Raw genomic sequence first — 20,563 nt, forward strand, 5'->3', positions numbered from 1 at the left:
ATAGACGGAGATGGGAGCAGAGATGGGTGTTCGACTCCGGGGAAGGGGTTGTCGACTTTGGATGGGAGCAGGGAGGAGTGATTGGGCGGGTACGGGGTGTAGAAGGATGGTCGTCGGGTGGACAGGGCGTGGAGGGGTGGTAGGCGGCGCTGGGACGGTGGTGGGTGGCGATGCCGGTGCAGGGAATGTGGTGGGGGTGGGTGGCGGTGAAATTGATTTTTAGGGTTTTTCATTTCTCTTGATTCTCTCTCTTATTTCTCTCTGATTTGGGGGGAGAAATGGGAGGGGTACACTCGGAATAAGGAAGGAAAAAGTGCGGGATTGAGTAAAATGATGTGCGGAATTTAACACGACCCTTAAAAAATTAAGTAGCCCGTCCAAAATGGCCTAGTGCGTTTACTGGGCCAATATCTGTGGAGCTTGTGGCGTGAAGTTTGGCGTGGCTCAACCCGCGTAAAGATAACAAATTGTTGTATAGAACTATTTTATGTGTAGATTAGTCGATTTAACACAAAACCTAACAAAATTATTTGTTAATACTCCGTAGTTAATATGTATACTTGTATAAAAATAACTAGCTTAGACTTGGTAAGAAATTGAAGACGATGATGGAAATCTAGCTTAGACTTTATAAATCGATGGCAGGTTGCTGCAGATCCAATGAAGACACATCACTAGAAATTGCGAGAATGGTGATGGAATGGGAATTTTTTTCTCATCCAGCTTTATATTTTCACAAATTTTAGAATAAGACTGTCTCACCGAGAAACGGTTCTTTTCTAGAAAAAATAATTCATTTATTGTTATTATAAAGATAGACCGTCTTACATCCTACACTCTCTCACAATAATTACTGTTAGCATTATCAAGGGATAAGACCCCTATATTGTTAATAAACAACAAAGGGCTGAAAATTTTCACTTTCGCAGGCAAAGGTAATAAATTGAAAAATTTACATATCAAAATCAATTTAATATTGTTTAAAATATTTGTGTTTGGATTAAGTTTTGGTTCATTTGGACCACATAGCAACAAAGTACAAGACTCCCAAAGGGAGAGTAAATCTACTATTACGACAACTACACTATTTTCACTTGTTTCTATCGAATAATTCACAAAATCATCATCATCATCATCACCACCACCAAAGCCAATGTTTAAAACTTACATCAGCCTGCCCTGCACATACTTATGTACTCTAATCTAAGGGATGTTTAGATAGAAAAAGAACTGAGGATGAAAAGGGGATGGAAGGAGGAGGGAAATGAAGGGCGAAAGGAAGGGAAAACCTCACATAAGAGCCCTTACGGGTGGAGTCTAATGATTAAAACTTGAGTGAAATTCCCAAGGATCTCACGTTCAAGTCTTGTCAAGAGCAATTTTGTGGGGTTATTTATTTCTTGAGGTTCCCTCGTCATCCAAATAAAAAAGTTTCCCTACATTGGATTTAAATTATTATTCTTAGATGGAGACAAGGAGGGAATTATTTTTCTTCTTCAAAATCCTCTGATCTTATTTTGCTACACATAAAATATATCGCAGTCCTTTCACTTTCCCTCCTTATTCTGTCCAAACAAAGGGCAAGTATTCAAGAGAGTAGATTTGTATCCCGGTTGTCTCGACACCTGATACCCACTTGGGGTTAAGATTTTATCATGGGTACCTTATAGCAATTCCGCTTTTGTCTGGAACCAGCCTTTTCACATAATATTTGGACTTGCGAGATAAATTGATTCTTTTTCTTCTCTCTTCTGGCAAGCAATCAATGGAGCACTGCGTAAATCCTCGCCGTACAAACCTGTAATGTCCTCATATGAGAATCGCCTTTACTTAAGTCTGACTAAACATCTGCATCTGATTGCTAAACACTAAACACTCTGGCAAAATCATTGTCCACATTTGACTTTGGCTGTCAAACGATGTTCCTCCTCGGTCTTCGTGCCAAAAATGAAGGTAAAAATATAACCGAGACAAAATAGTGTTTTTGCTAAATGGAACATTACAACTTTTATAGTTTATGTCAACGTTTAGACAAGTGTAAGTTGACACACATTTAACCACCAAAGTCTAGTGAAGAGAATGAACTTCTGGAGGAAATTTTACCAAAGCTTACGGAATTTTTTTCTTTTTTTCGTCACTTTTATGAGGTCGTGTCCAGATGTGGGCTACATGGAGTGGAAAGTTGACAACTAGCTCAAAATATCATATTGTTATACAACTTGTAAACATTATATCTTATATGAGACAGTTTTACATTTAAGAGCTAATTTGAATCATATGTATTCACGTTCAGTATAGGGTTAATGGGTTAGTCACTTAGTCCCACTTGAAGAAATGTTATACCGTCTTGTTTAAGTTTTGTGTCTTTTAAAAGCCTTTCTTGTACAAAAGGCGGAATGTGCAACGCCAACCAAAGTGAATTATAATAAAGACTTCCCTTTGTTTTAACCATAAATAAACTGAAACAAAATTGCTCTACATAGTTTCATGAAAAATTGAAAACTTACCAGTCTGCAGTGCGTGTTGTTAGAAGGAAAAGCCTCTCCAACCCGAGCTTTGATGCCTCCTTCTCAATATAATCTGCAAGTTAACTTTTGGATTAATTAAGCAGCCCATTTAAAACAATGAAGATGATCAAATTTGCCTTTTGAGGCTCATCTAGTTATACACCCATTCCCCAATGTATCTTGTTCATAACAGGCAGCATCAACAATTAGCAGATGACAGGTAGATGACCATAATCGATTTTTAAGGCTCCCCAATATAAATGATTTTTAAAGCAATAATCAAAGTTTTGAGAATTGAAAACATAACTACGATCTTCCAACCATAAGACTAAAACGCATCAGTGGATCCATGTTGAATTGAGATCATAACTCTAATCTTCGTACCATAAGACTAAAATGCATCGGTGGATCCATGTTGGAATAGAGGAAATTTCAAAACAAGTTTTATCGACAAATTTGTAAGGTTGAAAATTTTAAGATCTAAAGTCTTATGTAGTAATCACTTACTCAGAACAAATTTTAATGCAATGCTGCAAACAATTGTTTCTGGGTTTACCATTGCTAAGATGTCCATGACCACAAACAAATATAAAACTGAAGCAGGCAGAGTGATTTGAGAAGTTGACGAACCTAGTAACTTGTCACCTTGGCCTTGTCCACGGCAGTCTGGAGAGACAGCAATGGCAGCAACCTCTCCACATTTGTCTTCAAAGAAAGGGAAAAGGGCAACACAGGCAATTATCTGACCCTCCCTTTCCACAACAATGAATGAATTGATTGCTTCGAGTAACTAAAAGGTAAAGAAACAATTCAATTACACAATTATTTAACCCTCCCTTTCCACAACAATGAATGAATCGATTGCTTCACGTAACTAAAAGGTACCAAAAAAAATCAATTAAACAAATAGCGAAATAACAAAGTTGTAAAACAGATTGAAGTTACAAACCTCTTCATCAGTCCGACGGATTAACGTGCCAGACTCCTCTAGAGGTTGTATTAATTGTCTTATTCTTGCAAGATCTGTGTCCCTTGCCATTCGCATTCCCTCATAAACATCACTGGAAAGAGTGAAACATACTACCAAGTGAGTAAAGTGATATCAGTTAAACAATGTTTGAACTTTTGAGTTCATGTAAGAAGAAAGGTTTTGAAGCCTTGGGAGACAAGCATCACCACTAAAAATGAACAAACTACAAGTTACCCCACTAGAAATGTCAATTCAAGATTAAAACTTCAGCCATAAGCCTTATACTACGCATTATCTTTAAGCATGTGTGTGTGAGGCACGGGCCGCAGAGGCAATAATTAAATACATGTCTCATTTACCAGATACATACTGCACATCTAAAACTTAGTGTACTATAGTAGTCCACCATCAGCGTGACCTTACACAGAGGCTGAGTATACGTCAGTTTAAATAAATTATAAATAGGGATCTCATTAATTGAAATGCACCAGCTTTGTTGAAAGCTGTGTTGAAAGATCTGCAAAGGCATTCATAAGAGGCAATTATAAAACCGTTTCAGACTAGAAACTCAAAGCTCATTTAGTTTCTTGGCACAAACTACATATGGATATCCCAAATTTATAAGGAACCTCATACACCATCTTCCAAAGTAGAGAAGGGCATAAGGCTAAATTTAATTTGAACACTTAAAGCAAAAGAAAAACAATTCCCATGAAACAGTAAAAGAGGTAAAAGACATGCCTCCAAAAGGCTTACAACCAATATATTCTACCAGAATGCCTTATCTCACTAACATTCTTATTTTACCACACCAGTTTTTTATTGCCACACATCATATATAACATTTTGGAAGTTGTGCGGTGTTGGTGGGGGGTGGACAAGACAGCAAAGTACCAGTAGACAAACAGGAACCAACCTGGCTACCATTGTCCCTACTCCGTCTCTTTGAAACAGTTCTAACAAAAGCACTCCAGAACCTGTCCCATCCAATAGATGAACTCTCTGAACACCTCCCTGGAAAAGATCAAGGAAACAAGGGATAAGAGCGAAACATTTAAAATACCGTAACCTTAAAAACACATGAGAATTATTATCGCACACATTGGTATCGAGTAGCTGATGAAAGATTACAAAATACCAAGTTTGCAGTTTTTTACCAGAAGTTCACCAAACGTCAAAGCCAAATACCGAGAGAACAATTTCCCAACATATTCATGTTACGTAAACTAATACAGAGTATTCAATATTTCTGAGAAACCAATTAAAACCACTAAAATTAGTTCGAGGAGGGGAGAGGGGCATTGATGGGATATGAGCCACAATACACCTCCCACTTAAGTGTGCGTTTTGAAACTAACCACTACAGAAATGTTCACTTCTCAAATATGCACAAAAGAGAGGTAAATAGATAAGTAATCTAATTTATGACAACACTTACTCTGCAAACAAAAGCTGCAGCAGCCAACTCTGAAAGGTAACCATTTAGCCTACTAAGTCTCTCTTGACCACCAATAGCAAAGCCTTGCTCGCCAAACCATAACCCATTACCATTGTCAAAACCAAGACCATTCTGAAAAGTAGCATTACTTCTACCATTCCTTAGCGGAGGAGTGGCGTCAGTGAATTGATATAGTTCCTGGCTTTTGAGATCCTCTTGACTAACAGCTTCAACATAGTTTGCAGCAACTTCACTTTGCTTAGCTCGTTGACGAATAAGCTGGTCAGCATCTTGAAGGCTGAGATAGCGAATAAGGCGTCCAGAGTCATCTAAGATAGGACCATCTATGATACAAATAAGTTTATCAGCACCAAGGGCCAAGGCACACGCAGTAGCAACTTCGTACGTACTGTAATATCAAAAGGAAGAGGGGAAATCTGTCAGCATCCAAATTCTAGGTTGTATGAATTTAATTTCTTTATAACAGTTCAAAATAAAAATAAAAATAAAAAAGTTGTCAAAAAAATCAAGATAAAGCACTATAAGGCAGTCTTCATAGTTTAAACCATTCTAAAGAGTCCCGTTTGAAAGGAAAGACAGATGAAAAAAGAGATATTAACAAGGACGCCTCACGTTTACCCTCCCCAAGCCCTGTTTAAGAGGGGTTTCCCCTAGCTTGTTGTATAGATTGTTATCACTGTCTCATTGGGGGTTTTTGGTTCAGTAAGTTTACCGAAAAAAATTGAAAGAAATTGAGATCATACTTGCAATTGAGTACTTCTCCAGAGCTGGAATAGCCCAAATTACTTACGAGTACGATACAACCTGCGTCTAGCCTCTCACGTATACGAGCAACATCCACTTTCTTCACTTCACCAGTCGCTCCATAATCAATACCCTTCACAACACCCCGCCTCTGGAAAGGAGGCAGTAATTAGCAGACAGGCTTTAAATCAGCTTAAACTCTTAAAGACATAACGAGCAATTTAATATCCATGAAAGCAAGACTGAAATAAATGTGTTTCAGAGTCCAACACTTCTCCAAGGAGAGCTGAACTAGTGAGGCTCGCACCAATGAAGTAGAGAAGAGAGGCTTATAACGCATTTAGTATTTTATTTAATGATTTTAAGTCTTATTGTCAAACTTCTTTCAAGTATACTAAAAAAAATGGATTATTTCAAATATAGAATGTAGTTGCTTTGAAGACGTGTCCCGGCACTTGTATCCTCATTTTAAGACGAGGTCCCTGTGTCTCAAAATTTTAGTCATGCCAAACTCAACACTTGGATATGTACCCTCCGACAATCGTATCAAGAGAGAGTAACATAGAGCGTAAGAGACTATTAGATTCGTGTATTGAATGTGCATAAAACAGCGTCGATTGATTATCAACCTCCATATGGAGAACATTATCGGTTTTCTTTGTAATATCTTACCTTGGCCGCTAGAAAGTTTCCACTGGCAACACTTACACCAACATCATGCCATCGACTATTCTCACCGTGTCTACGAATATTGCATAAAGAAGGTCCAGCGGCAAGTTTTGATTCTATCATGATACGGATCCTTCCAGCGGCCTCCATAGCAGCCTCAAGAGAATCGGAGTCTGTAATTCTGTAAGGTCCAACATACCGAGCCTTGGATCCTGCAAATATATGTGGTCAAAACACCCAAAAATGACAAGATCATACAGTCAACCACCCCTTAGGCCCTAAATAACCCCTATATGAATGAATTCATTGAAGTAACCTCTTTCAGCCAAAAGCTTGTCGATATGCACATGAGTGCCAGGAACAATGACAAATCGAATACCTAAGCCATGGAGTAGTGAGATATCCTGCAATAAGATAAGTATTATGAGTTACTCAACACATTGATTGATAAAGGAAGTAAGAAGAAGGAGAGGGGTTGAGAAGACATGCCCTCAAAAGGAGATCAAAGGAAGGATTATCAACAATTTCACCAGAGATAATAATGACAAAAATACAATCCCTATGAGCCCTAAAGTAAGGCCATGATTCTCTAAACCATCTAACAAACTCATCTTCTTTCTCCACCACATTCTCTCTATCTTCCACCAATTCCTCCTCGTCTCCTCCCCACACTCTATCGCTCAATGCTTTACACTTTACACTGTCCGCGGATAGTAATGGCCGCTGTGCTACCTTGATTACCGTCTTGGGTTGCCTCAATCTTATAATTTTGTTGCTGTTTGTGTGGCCATGGTTCTTGAGTATGTTTCCAAATTTTGGAGGAGTTTGTAGGTGTGGTGTTGTTGTTGTTGTTGTTGCCATTTTTGAGGTTGAGGTTTTCAAGTGTGAGAATCACAAAAACCCTCAGAGGGCTTCTACCATCTACACTAGAAGCGTTTGACTCACAGAACCCACCCGATATTTTCTAGTTTCCTTCTTTTTTCTCAATCTCGCTATTCAATTAAAAATCGGGCTTCACCGTCATTTTCAAATATATCCATTAAATACTTGCCGATCATATAAACAATTTGACCAATTCATACCCGAACTCAAGACCGAGTTTCACTTAATTGGAATTAACACGACTTAATATAACCCGTCTTAAATGTTTAAATAACTTAATAATACTTGACTAAAAAACTAAGTTGCGAATAGCTAGCATTGTGATTCCATTGACGGTCACGGGTGTGGCAATACTCATGGATGGAGTAGAGGTAGAAGTTGTCGTCAATGACCCATCATATCGATGTAATTATTCGCGGTTTGTTCGAGGTTAGCGAGTGGAGACTTCTTCGGATTATATGGTGGGCACAAAATGAAGATAAATGGAGGACATGGCACTTATGAGGGAGTTAAAATCACCATCATTCCTTCCTTGGGTTGTGATTGGTGATTTTAACCAAATCTTGTTTAAGCATGAGAAGCGTGGGGGTGTGCCGAGGGATCAAAGAGCTATGGATGAGTTTCGAGAAGCGATGGATGAGTGTGGGCTTATGGATATTGGTTTCTCTGGGGAGCCTTTCACGTGGTGGAATAGAAGCGGAGGCTCGGAAGCGGTTTTTGAGAGGCTTAATAGGGCCCTTGTGTCGCCATCCTTCTTGGAAGTATGTCCGACTACTACTCTGTTTCATTTGGATTATGACAAATCTGATCATGCCCCTATTAGTTTATCCATGTTTGCTGCTACAAATCAGAAGAAAGGGCGAAGGTTCCGTTTTGAGGATATGTGGGCTAATAGTGACGAATGTGAAGAGGTTGTGCGTGGTGCCTGGTTGGAAACAACGGGACGATACCTCGGTCACATTGCCATATATAAATTGGATCTTTGTTCGAGACGATTGGCACAATGGAGTAAACTTCAGTTTGGGGACCTTCGTAAGAGAATTGAGGAAACGAGGAACCGTATGAATTTCCTTGACTCGTGTTCTCATGATATTGAAGCGGTTGTTGAACGAAAGAGTATGTGTGCGAAGCTAGACGAGTTATTGATGGCGGAGGAGGTGTTTTGGCGCCAATGATCCGGGGTTAGCTTCCTGACTGAGGGTGATAGGAATACAAAAATTTTTCATCTTAAAGCATCGAATCGTAAACGGCGAAATCATATTAGTAGGCTTAAAGATGAGGGGGGAAGCTGGGTTACGGGTGAGGAGAATTTAAGGCGCCTTGCTATGGAGCATTTCAACAGCATGTTCTCTTCTTCAAACCCAAACCATATGGATGATGCTTTGTCTTGTGTGGCTCCGTGTGTGTCCGAGGAAATGAATAGTGAGCTGATCAAACCGTTTGTTATGGAGGAAGTTACGGCTGCTTTAAAACAAATGAAGCCAAGTAAGGCGCCTGGACCTGATGGCTTAAATGCTAATTTTTTCGTAAATATTGGCATATTTATTGGTAAAGATGTAGATTATGTCATTGGATGTCTAGACGGGAGTGTGGATATGACCGATATTAATCATACGCATATTGTTCTTATTCCAAAATGTAAACAGGCTTCTGAGTTGAGTAATTTCCGTCCCATATCCCTTTGTAATGTGGTGTACAAACTTATTTCTAAAGTTTTGGTTGGAAGGCTTAAATAGTTTTTGGATGGTTTGATTGATGTTGAGCAAAGTGCCTTCATTCCATGTCGTCTGATATCGGATAATGCTATTTTGGCTTTTGAGAGTTTTCATTTCCTGAAGTCACATAACCATGGGAAAAATGGCTACATGTCTTATAAACTAGACATGAGTAAAGCTTTATGAGGGTTGAATGGGTCTTCTTGGAGCGGGTTATGGTGAAAATGGGTTTTGCGCCTCGTTGGGTGGATATGATAATGAGGTGTGTATTTACCTGTCAGTCTTGTGTTGATAAATGGCGCCCAACGGACTATATTTGACCTAGGCGGGGTCTTCGACAAGGTGATCCTATCTCACCGTATCTTTTTATTCTTTGTGCTAATGTTTTCTCACGGCTTATATCACGGGAGGTAGAGCGTAAAAATTTATATGGGATTCGTATTTGTCAAATGGTGCTCCTAGTTTGTCACATCTTTTTTCGCGGATGATTCTCTTATATTGTGTTAACCGATAAGAAGAATGCCGATACAATTAAAAGGGTCATCGATATTTATCAAGTGGCGCCTGGTCAACGATTAAATATGCAAAAATCCGAGCTATTCTTTAGTCTAGCACTATTTTGATGTGAGGATTTTGGTGCGTGAGACCCCCGGACGCCACAATCGTTGCTTCACCAGGGAAATATCTTGGAATCCCGGCTGTGATCGGACGGAATAAATCTAGTGCATTTAATTATGTAAAAGAGCGAATTTGGAAGAAATTAAAGGGGTGGAAAGAAAAATTGCTTTCATATGCCAGTAGAGAAATTCTTATAAAGGCAGTTGCCCAATCGATTCCTACCTATCATATGGGACTCTTTAAATTTCCGACTACCTTTTGCTCTAAGATTGAGGGTGATTTAGCTCGGTTCTGGTGGGGTCATCGTGATGATAACCGACATATTTATTGGATTTCGTGGGAGAAGATGTGTGGTGCAAAGGCTGATGGTGGTATGGGTTTCCGACATTTCGAGTCCTTTAATCTGGCTATGTTGACTAAGCAGTTATGGCGGATATATGATAGACCGAATTCTCTTGTTTCTAGGCTTCTATCGGCCTTTTATTCCCCATCGGGTGACATTTTGGATGCCTCTCGATCTCTTGGACATCATCCATCTTTCGTGTGGAGGAGCATTATGGAGGCGATGCCGATATTTCGAAAGGGTAGTAGATGGCTGATTGGAGACGGTCGCAAAGTCAGATTTTGGCAAGATCAGTGGAGCATTTCCGAGTCATCGTCACGTTTAATATCTCCTATTAGTGGCATGGAAAATAGTGTTGTGGCTGATTGGTTTGTGAATGAGCCAAAAGCTTGGAATGAGGACCTTCTCCGGCACCATTTGTATGAATTCGAGGTGCGTGAAATTCTCCGTATTCCATTGTGTGCTACTGATGAGTGTGACAGGCTGGTTTGGAACCCTTCTCGGGATGGGTGTTACACGGTTAAATCGGGTTATCACTTCATTCGTGCTCAAAAGGAGATCGAAACGGGAAGTGGTTCTTCAAGTGCGGGGTCTGGTTTATGGGCGCATATTTGGAAGCTTGAACTTCCTCCAAAAATCAAAAATTTTATATGGAGGGCTTGCAAAGGAGCTCTCCCTTGCGGGGTTAATGTGCAGAAGCGTGTCGTGGAAGCGGACCCGACTTGTCAACGTTGCCTGAGAGACATCGAAAGCGAGGTTCATGATTTAGTTGGCTGCCCGTTTGCTCAGGAAATTTGGGAGTTTGCAGGTATGGATGATGATTTGCTTGACATTGGGGTGGTGGAAGGGTAGTTAGTACGGTGGATTTTATCTTGCAGAAATTGCAGCGGATGGAAGCGTGCAGGTTCATGGTTGTTCTGTGGGCGTATTGGAATGGCCGTAACAAAGCTTATCATAGTGATGAACGAGTTGAACCTCAGATTGTTTTGGAGAAAGCATTGAGTTTCGTTCTGGCATTCTTGGCGGGATGCACAGCCTTTGCGTGGGGTTGGTTCTAACGGGACGGGGGTAGATAGAGTTATCTGGCGGCCTCCTGTTAGTGGGGAATAGAAAATCAATGTTGATGCTGCGGTTTTAGGTGCGATGGGCAGCGGCTTTGGTGTGGTTGTGCGAGATTATACGGGGAAGGTGGAACGTATGGGTGTCTTGCAAGTCAGGGATATGTGGAGTTCGGAAATTGCGGAAGCAAAAGCGGCCGAATTTGGTCTACTGACAGCTAAACAGATGGGACTGGATAATGTGGTCTTGGAATCGGATTCTTTGATCCTAATTACCATGCTCAAGATGGAGAAATTTTTGGCAAATTATTTCGGTAAAATTGGGAAAGTTGTCTTTGATTTAGCTAGTTCCTTTAATTGTATTAAGTTTAGTTTTACTCGTAGAGACGGTAATGCTGTGGCTCATGGTCTGGCTCATTTTGTACCGCTTTCATACTCGACGCGGTTTTGGGTTTGGACCGTCCCTTCATGTATTGAGCCTCTTGTAGCTATTGACGCTGTTGGTATCTCTTAATTTAATAAAGTAGAGTTTTCCTCAAAAAAAAAAAAATTAATTAACTATATACAGTAGTCTAAACTAAGTTGCGAATAGCTAGCATCATACAACCAAGTTATATCTTAACGAGCTTATGTATAATTTTTTTGAGCTTTCTTAAAGTTAATTTTTTTTTTTTTATATTTAAGTGAGTGAGAGTTCAGAAATTTTATGGTATGACTTCTTTAAAACAAAACTCGAAAACTTTATTATATAGCTCGGGTTCTAGAGCATACAACTAGGTACAACTAGTTGTAGGATCTATTAACTGTTAATTTGACATATAAAAAGACAAGTTGTTAAAAGACGAAATGGGTAAAATAAAAGTAACCTGAAGGAGGTTGTCAAGTGGGGAAGTCAGCAATGTCCCCAGAAACAACGATAACAAAAGTAGAACCTCGATGAGCAAGAAAATAAGGTCGAGCTTCCCTCATCATCTTCACAAGCTTGATCTCCTCCTCCTTAACCCGCAGTCGACCACCACTACTCGACACCGTGTCGTAACCAATAATGCAGCAACATGGTCTCATCCTCACGCAACTCCCTACGCCGCCTTCTTTAACCTTTACATTACGACCTCTCACCAACCTCTGGTACTGTCCTATGTAATTACATGCACTTATATTTGTTCCACTTTTCTGAAAAAATATGCCTCGCCCTCTATACATTACGCTTGTTTTGTGTTTAAGACTTCAGGGGGATGTGAAATTATTGGTAACTGGTAAAATAATGTGGTTTGTGGGACCCAATTAATTAATTGATTAAAATTGGCATCAACTAGAACTAGTGTTGGTGTTTACCGGGAAGAGAAGAGTTTGATGCTTTGGGAGGAGCTCTTCTATTATTGTTATACGGAGTAGTTTTAGGTGTATACGGGCTGAATTTTGGCAGCTGACAGAAATAAACATGTTGGGTCCCATCTTGCAAATGTGGCGACACGACGTTGTCATCGTGTTTTTGTACCATGACTAGAGACCATTTTAACTACTCGAGATAATGTTGATCACCAACTACGTCACTTCTACTCTTGTCGTGGGACTTGATGGTAACCGCGGGTAATTTAGTGTAAGAAACCGTGTGACATTGTCTTGATTTTGACAAACTTGGCCAAATAACTTCGGTCCGTTTTTCTTAAGACCATTGTTTTTGGTCTGAAATAAGACGGGTAACATGTCATCATTTTACAATAAAATGTTGTTATTTTTTTATAACATGTTACCATTATTGTTCACATCATTTTCAGGGTAAAAAATGACACCTCTAGTCATAACATTTTGGAATTAATTGGTTACATTTTCTTAAAAAATGGCAACATTTTATCCGTCTGACAAATAAGACCAAAAATGTCCGTCTGAAACAAGAATTTGTGAATAAACTTATGTGTATCCAAACTTAACGTTTGAATAACCTGATTTGTATCTGATTCTACGTTTAAAGTGAGGATTTAAGCTCGATCTTAACCTAAATTGACCATACCTAAATATTTATTGTTATTATATACTTATTTTCATGGTCGACGTTTTAGTAACTATCGTCGACGTTTTCATTCCAAAAGACGATAATGCCCTTTGCACGTTTACGCTCATTTCTCTCTCTAAATAATTTTCTCTCAAATTCTACTAAAAACAACTACATTTCGATCTCTCATCTGCATTAAACCAATAAAAAATGTTAGAAATTAACGCACATCGACTAGAAAACTTAGATAATTTTAAAAAATCGGCAAATAAAAGTATTAAACACGGTTTTTAAAAAAAATGAACTAGCCATGGACTAAATGTTGAGATTCCACAATCGACCATGGACCAAACGTGGAGACTCAACGTTCGACCTTGGACAAATGTTGAATCCCAACGTGTAACCATGGTGCCACGTTGAGTTTCAACGTTTGGTCATGGTGATTTTTTTTTTTAAAAAAAAAACGTTCACCATGGCCAAACGTTGAAACTCAACGTGGCACCATGGTTACACATTGAATTCCGACGTTAGCCCATGGCAGCCACGTTGATATTCAACGTTTCGCCATGGTATCCACGTTGAGTTCCACCGGTGTTCCATGGCCAGCTGTAGATACCCGGTATCTGCTGAGACTCCAACAAACACCCGATGATTATCGGACTACAACATGTTTTGGAATCGCGGCGTTTGATCGACAGTTTGTGTACAACTTTACGTCGGAAAACTTAAAACGATTTCGAAAATAAAACATTTCAAAACATTTCAAAAATACCTGGAGTGTTTAATGCACGACGACGGGGTCGCAATGACACTAACTAGAGTCAAAACCGACACCGGACCAAAAACCGACTCAAAAATTCAAATCCCGACTCCAACAACGAGTCAAACCGAGTCAACCACCAAAAACAAAACGTTTCAAACCTTCTACCTTAAGTTTTTCCGGATTCATGAATGGTCAAGTACCAAACATGTGACTATAAAACCTAGGATAGAACAAATCATGATTGCGTTTGTTGTGAAAGTGACAACACAACTCGAAGAACCGCGACGTGGCTCGCCTCTTTGAGCGGCCAGTGGCCACGTCGCTCAAAACTCACACAACCACTCATTTTCCTATAAATACCCCTCAAATGCCACCCATTTGAGAGTTAAATGATGTCCGCCCCCTCTTTTCTCCCTTAAAATTCTCGACTCGACTTCTTAAGTCACAATCAAACGCGTATTTACGACCTACCGATCGTAAACACGAGCCTTACACATTGTTTGGTACCGTCATCTGCATTAAACCACTTGACCGACTATTTCGACCACTACACCATCACTAAACTTTTAAAACACTCTTTTTACTTACCAAAACGGTTTTAAAGCAAGTTTTTTCCGATCAAACGAGTTATTACACTTCACGCTCGGTCACTCGCCATAACCAAACATGTAAGTATGAGGGTGTAAAAATCCTCTTTTATTATGTTTTCATTTGCTTCATGACTCTAACATGCTAAAACATGCATAACATGAACCAAAACATGGAATAAACGAGCCAAAATTGATTTTTGGTGCGGCGAGAAGCCCCTTAGGTCGCCAACTTGCCCGCGCCTAAATGGGGTATACAGACCAGAGATCAACCGTGTTTGTTCTCGTCATTTCCCTTAATCCATTTTTCATATTTGTAATCGGTTTTTCACCATTTCAAGTATTTTCGAACCCTTTTTATTTTATTTCACTTGTTTTAACCATAAAGCATTTTTTACCCTTGGTTCCTCATACCATGACGGTTAAATCCGTGTTTCGGTGATAATATTTGGTTAATGACATTTAGAAGGTATTTTAAAGCCTTTTATTTCATTTCTTTACGTTTTCAAACAAACATATTAGTCACCAACACAAAGTCATCCTTGGTTCTACATACCATGCCGGATTTTAACCAAGATGCGAATGAGTATCGACTAATAACATTCTAATGGACTTAAAACAATTAGTCCATAATCATTTTCAAAACTATTCATGTCAAGTTTGTCAAACCGAACCCGACACCGAATATTATTAAAATAATGATGATTATTCGAGTCTAGTTCTTCAAATCAACAAATGCGGTCTAAACGACCCTTCAAATCAAACCGGGTTCAAATACCCATTTTCAAACACGTTCTATAACGTTTTCTAAAAGGTCGAAACACGGCACATAACCGTGGGCTAATCCGCACCTAAACAGGCTCTCCATTTCTCATTTTCAAAACCAGAGGAGGCCCTTACACATGCCGCCGGGCGCTCGCGCCTCATATAGCCGCCTGGTGCAGGCCTGTTCCCTTCAAAGATTAGTCAGGGCGATCCCGACTCCGGTTAACCCGGATATAGGACGGATCAGATGACTATTTGATTATCTAAAACCATATTTGCAAAATGCCTTACTAAGACAAATGGATCATGTTATGCACCCCAAACCTAATACGGTAAATGGATGTTTAATTTCAGTCTTGCATGCAAACCAACCATTAATGCAAATCGACATCTTATACTTGATACTTGGATTAAATCAACCGACTTAGAAAGCTCTCACATGTTAGGTTTAAATTATTGGATGCGCTTTCATGCATTTAAACCGTTTTATCAACTTTTGCATTCAACCAACCAAGATCGATCAGTAGAGGCCGCTAAACGCGGGGCGGGATGTCGATTAAAGGGCTTCCCAATACATATCTTCACCTCTTACTCAGAAACTTTGGATAGTGGACGACCTTATCCAGGGCGTACGAGAGTCATTCTAGAGATAGGATGCTAAAGAGGGACGATTTCCTTATCTTTAGTACCAATGTCAAACGCTGCTTTGTGCTTCGATTTGACCGAGGTATAAAGTGGAATACGAACGGGTTCCAGGCATCCCACAAATGCTTGGTGGCGATTCCGAACATCTCTAATCGTTTCGTGACCCTTACCGAGACGAAACCGACCGATCTAAAACGATCCGGTCGAAAGCATTTTTACGCCGCCGAGCATGGCTTTTAAAAAAGACCGCTATACGTCCACAGATTGGCATGGCGTGTAGGTGGCTATGTCCACAGATTGGCGACTCCGCTGGGGAAAACTAGGACACTTACGTCTTTGTGATCCCTAGATGGTGAGACTCGAACGAGGTCTTTGTTGGAATGCATTAATTGATATTACGGTCACGGTCGGGTTCCTTGTCCGAGCCCACAACCTAACCCTTTTCGACCAATTGGCTCGTTTCGTCGGCGTGAGTTTTCTCATCCCCGCGTTTCGAATCCCGGTTGAGTCAAGCATACCATTGACGTTACATATTTATGTTTCGTCAAAGAGCTTTCATCACTTTCGAGCACGAGGCTAGGGCACCCTCCTTACACATTTTTGTTTGGATTGGTATCCCTCTCGCAAATCGGGGTTTGATTGCTTGGTGTGTAACCCACCCTTTTAAGCCAAAACCCGTGTCAGCATAATGCATAATATAATGAAACTGTGAGTGCTTATGTGCTATCTGATCATAAGTCCTTCCGTGTCATTTTCAAACTTTCAAAAACACCCTTTTCGCGCCGTTATAATGGCCATTTCAAACCTCGGTCTTTTGTCGACCGTTGCACGCGTTTCTAGGCCGTCGTAATGACAATTTTCAAACCCGGTTTTGTATAACCATTTCAACACGCCTTTCTAGGCCGTGGTAATGACAATTTTCAAACCCGGTTTTCTATAACCATTTCAACACGCCTTTCTAGGCCGTCGTAATGACGATTTTCAAACCCGGTTTTGTATAACCATTTCAAATCACCTTTTTACGCCATTATAATCGCCGCGTCTAGACACGGATTTTAACCCGTTTCGCGCCGACAATGGCTCTTTCAAAACCCGAGAAAAGCACACGCCCTTTTCTCGAGACACTTTCGGGATCCCGAGGACCATGCACCGTCCCCGAGACCTCCTCAAACCTTTCAAACTCGATTTTCAAAACATACAATTTTGAATTTCAAAAACCCGTCTTGGGAAACAATGCACTGTTTTCCCGAGCCGACTCAAACTCAAACCGCCTTTTGCAAATAAACTTAAGGCAACCCTTTCAACTGATCGACTTGCGAAGATCTCTATCTTCGGAAGCCGCCCCATTAAAGCGACAAACGAATCTTTTTGAAAATTTCTATTTTCGAAAACTTAAGTCCACCATTCCAATTCCGCCTCGTGTCTATCGAGTCAAAGGAAACGTACTTATGGGTCTTTACTTATGAGTCGTCTCACCACGAGACCCGTCCAATGGCGTCACGCCGTCATGTTGGACTCGTGTCAAAGGTTCGGTCAAACACCGTCATGTCATAAATCGAGTCAAGACCAGAGGACACACACGGTCACCCCGTCTTGTTGGGTCGATCTCCGTCTTGTCCTTTGTGTTGTGCGTTGGTCTTGGAACCGTGTCAGATTGAGTTATAATGTGAGCCATTTTTACGCCTCAGAGCCATGGCCCCATCTTGACCGTCCCAACAACAACAATGATAACAACAGAGATGTCACAACCAGTTAGCTAGACACCTTTACCGCTCTTAAGGTCTCCTTGGATCGCGTCGAGACTCGTGTCGACGCTGAGAACAAGGAAAACTGGGGAACATAATACCCCACCTCTCCTTGAAAGCGATAAGAGATCGAAACTCTTGGAAGAAACAGCTCTAGCAGGGTAACAATATCCATCGAGAACAACCGAAGGTTCGAACTGTTGCTGGGACCGATTTGACAACTTCACCCTGACCGATGTGCCTAAGTTCAAGGGAGTGGAGGACCCACTCAACCATATCCGTGCTTTCAAGGACTACATGGCCATTAAGGGGGTCAAACAAGAGCTTTTTACCCGGATCTTCCCATCCTCTTTGGAGCCGATTCCTCGCCAATGGTACTACTCCTTGGACCCGAAAAACCTTACTACTTGGGATGAGATCGTAATTGAGTTTGCCAAACAAAGTATGCCGACACCGTCGAAATCGTGCCAACACTCGTACTCTCGAAGTGTTAACCCAAAACGACAAAGAAGGGTTCCGAGTTCGACCCGTTGAAGGAGGGTGAGTACTTAATTGGTTAATGGCGGTGAATCAACTTTGGTGGAAAAATTTGTCAACAATCTCTCCGGTTTTGCCAACCCTGCGAGGTATCAGAATATCAAAACTTTCCAAGATCTGCAGTTGGGACGGCGTATTGAGGGCGACCTCGAATGGGTGTCTTAGCCAAGACCACTAGCGAGAGGTTACCGGGGATCCACCTCGGCCGGATCTCGCCCTTACGGTCGGAGGCGAACAAGATTGATGAGGTTAACCTCGTCGAACCATCTGCTAAGAAAACCGAGGCGCCCCAGTGTTCACCAACATAAGGTCGACTTATGCAATTGCCCTGAAAAGGCTCATGGACCAAGGGAAGCTACAACCGTCGGACCCACCGGATCCGACCGACGCCAAGAAGTCCCGGTTGGAACCCCAATGCCCTTGCCCGGTATCAGGAAAGGGCATGATACAAAAATTGCTTCAAACTCAAGCACCTCATTCAGACATGATTGAGAAGGAAGACTTACCTCTACCCCCACCAACTAAACCGAACAACAAGACGAATCCTTTGGGAATTCACGCCATTTCCGATGATGACCCGAGCCCTAGACCCATCTCACCTCATCCTGCCAATTGTGTGAGGTGAATGCTTTGAAAAGGATCCTTGGACGGACGGAGTGTTTGTGTTTAGTCGCCACTATGCTCACTATGTTTGTGCAAGTTGAAGGCCATAGCCTTGACCTCTCTAAAACAATCACCCGACTCGACGACGCCTACCGTCGACTCATCTTTGATCCCCTGACACCGCGCCCAAGGAGAATTCCCGAGCATTCAAAATTACCCACCCAGGATGGATTGCTCCCGCGACCATTGCGGCATAGACCCCACGAAAATCACCCTCAAAATAATCACGCTCAAAATAACTACCCCCAAAATAACTACCCCCATAAAAATCGCCCTCACAAAAATATTCCCCACAAGAACTACCCACCGAGGAGTACCCCTCCAAGGTATCCTCGAGACTCAAATTAACGCATATGGAGGGATGATATTGAGGATGTACATATCCTCCGAGGAAGGAGAAGCGGACAAAAGAAATCGGACATCTCACCCGGTCGGGCGTCCTATCGAATCCGAACAATCCAACCGTCGTTCCAACAACGAATGACCAAATCGTCCCAGAGGTGGACACTCAACCAAAGGCCCCGAGAACTCAATCCGAAACAACTCCGGGGAAAGCAAAAGCCGAAATCTCGATTTGGCAAGCGATCGCAACGTCTTTTGAGCATCGCGAGGCCTAACTGCCCAGGCCTTGGGAAAATTAACCGTGCCCTCCACCTCTTCCCCGGAAGAAATAGTGGTGCACATAACGAGACGCCCGATCTAAACAACCCGGTCGTCTTCTCCGATGAGGACATCCCTCCGTTCGGACCAATCATAACCATTTGGCCCCGTACATCACCGTACAATGCCTCTGTGAGAAAAATATACCCATGGTCCTCGTGGATGACGGTTCGCCCGTGAATGTCATTCCTCTCAAAAGCGCCCGATGAACAGGTATCAAGGAATCGATTTGATCCCAACGAATCAAGGAGTACGCGCCCTACGACGACACTCGTCGCAAGGTCATTTGGGCTAGTCACTCGACGGCAAGTCGCATGACGGACCATTAGAAGGACAAACCGGTTTTCAAGTAGTCGACATCGACGCGTCCTTCAACATGCTCTGGGGTGTCCGGATTCACGCCGTCGGCGGTCACATCAACTCTCCACCGGAAGATCAGGGTTCCCTTCAACGGGAAAACGATCACGATTCCCGCTTCCCAATCAAAGCAGTTATGAGAAGGGGGATAGCCTCCCAAGCCATTGAGGAGGACGACAATGAAATGTGGGATTTCCAAGCCGTGAACGCCATAAGCGATGAATGGGCGCCCTCGATTGTGACCGTTCACCAACCTCACGATCAACCGTGTCATGATGCGTCGGGGTTACTTCCGGGTTTGCCGCTCAATCCACTAAAGGACCCATTGCCTCCCTTGAGCGGGCTAAGGTCCCCAACATTCCCTTTGGGCTGGGAGTGCGAACCTCACGAAGATATCCAGGAAATGAACCTCCTAGTCCGAAAACGCAAGAAGCACGGGGTTATCCTCCGTCCCTACCATCTGACTCTCAACGAATACTTTGTCCCCGAGGGAGAGTCCGAGCTCTACCATGGCTTTCTGGAGCCAATCTATGACTACGTGGCAGGGCTAGGTACCGGGAGTGGAAGTCTTCGGATCGCTACTTTATCGACTACATCGAAGTCGCATCAAGCGAGTCAGCCGTCACCATGCCTTTGACGGCAAGTTGTCACACTCTTTGGGAAGATAACGTCAAACACCTCGACTATGAGGATATCATAAACATCGCCCTGAAAGACAATCAATTTGATCCAACCGCCTTGATCTCAAATGCGGCCGGGAGAAAGCCACCAAGGTGGAGGAAGATAAATCAGTGGCCCGTCGCCAAGGCCGCATTCTCAAGATAACAACTAGAAGGCCCTATGTTCAGGAGGAAGTGAAGAAGGATACGAGTCGAGTCCGAGT

The 20,563-nt window shown here is 41.8% G+C and overlaps 3 protein-coding genes across 3 annotated transcripts; 2 read left to right on the forward strand and 1 right to left on the reverse strand.

Moving 5' to 3' along the window:
* Positions 1-957: 957 nt before the first annotated feature.
* LOC141639304 (putative amino-acid acetyltransferase NAGS2, chloroplastic) lies at positions 958-7,365 on the reverse strand. Its single transcript, XM_074448462.1, has 10 exons — positions 6,839-7,365; positions 6,666-6,753; positions 6,353-6,561; positions 5,680-5,831; positions 4,916-5,324; positions 4,394-4,491; positions 3,457-3,568; positions 3,138-3,297; positions 2,508-2,580; positions 958-1,798 (listed from the first exon to the last, which is right to left on the reverse strand). The coding sequence occupies exons 1-10, from the start codon at positions 7,208-7,210 to the stop codon at positions 1,654-1,656; spliced, it is 1,818 nt and encodes a 605-aa protein (XP_074304563.1). The 5' UTR covers positions 7,211-7,365; the 3' UTR covers positions 958-1,653.
* A 348-nt stretch (positions 7,366-7,713) lies between these two features.
* LOC141639306 (uncharacterized) lies at positions 7,714-8,406 on the forward strand. Its single transcript, XM_074448464.1, has one exon. The coding sequence runs from the start codon at positions 7,714-7,716 to the stop codon at positions 8,404-8,406; it is 693 nt and encodes a 230-aa protein (XP_074304565.1).
* Positions 8,407-10,797: 2,391 nt separating this feature from the next.
* On the forward strand, positions 10,798-11,479 carry LOC141639307 (uncharacterized). Its single transcript, XM_074448465.1, has 2 exons — positions 10,798-10,954; positions 11,046-11,479. The coding sequence occupies exons 1-2, from the start codon at positions 10,798-10,800 to the stop codon at positions 11,477-11,479; spliced, it is 591 nt and encodes a 196-aa protein (XP_074304566.1).
* Positions 11,480-20,563: the final 9,084 nt, after the last annotated feature.

The sequence above is a fragment of the Silene latifolia genome, unplaced genomic scaffold, assembly GCF_048544455.1.
Source record: "Silene latifolia isolate original U9 population unplaced genomic scaffold, ASM4854445v1 scaffold_332, whole genome shotgun sequence".
Lineage (NCBI taxonomy): Eukaryota > Viridiplantae > Streptophyta > Magnoliopsida > Caryophyllales > Caryophyllaceae > Silene > Silene latifolia.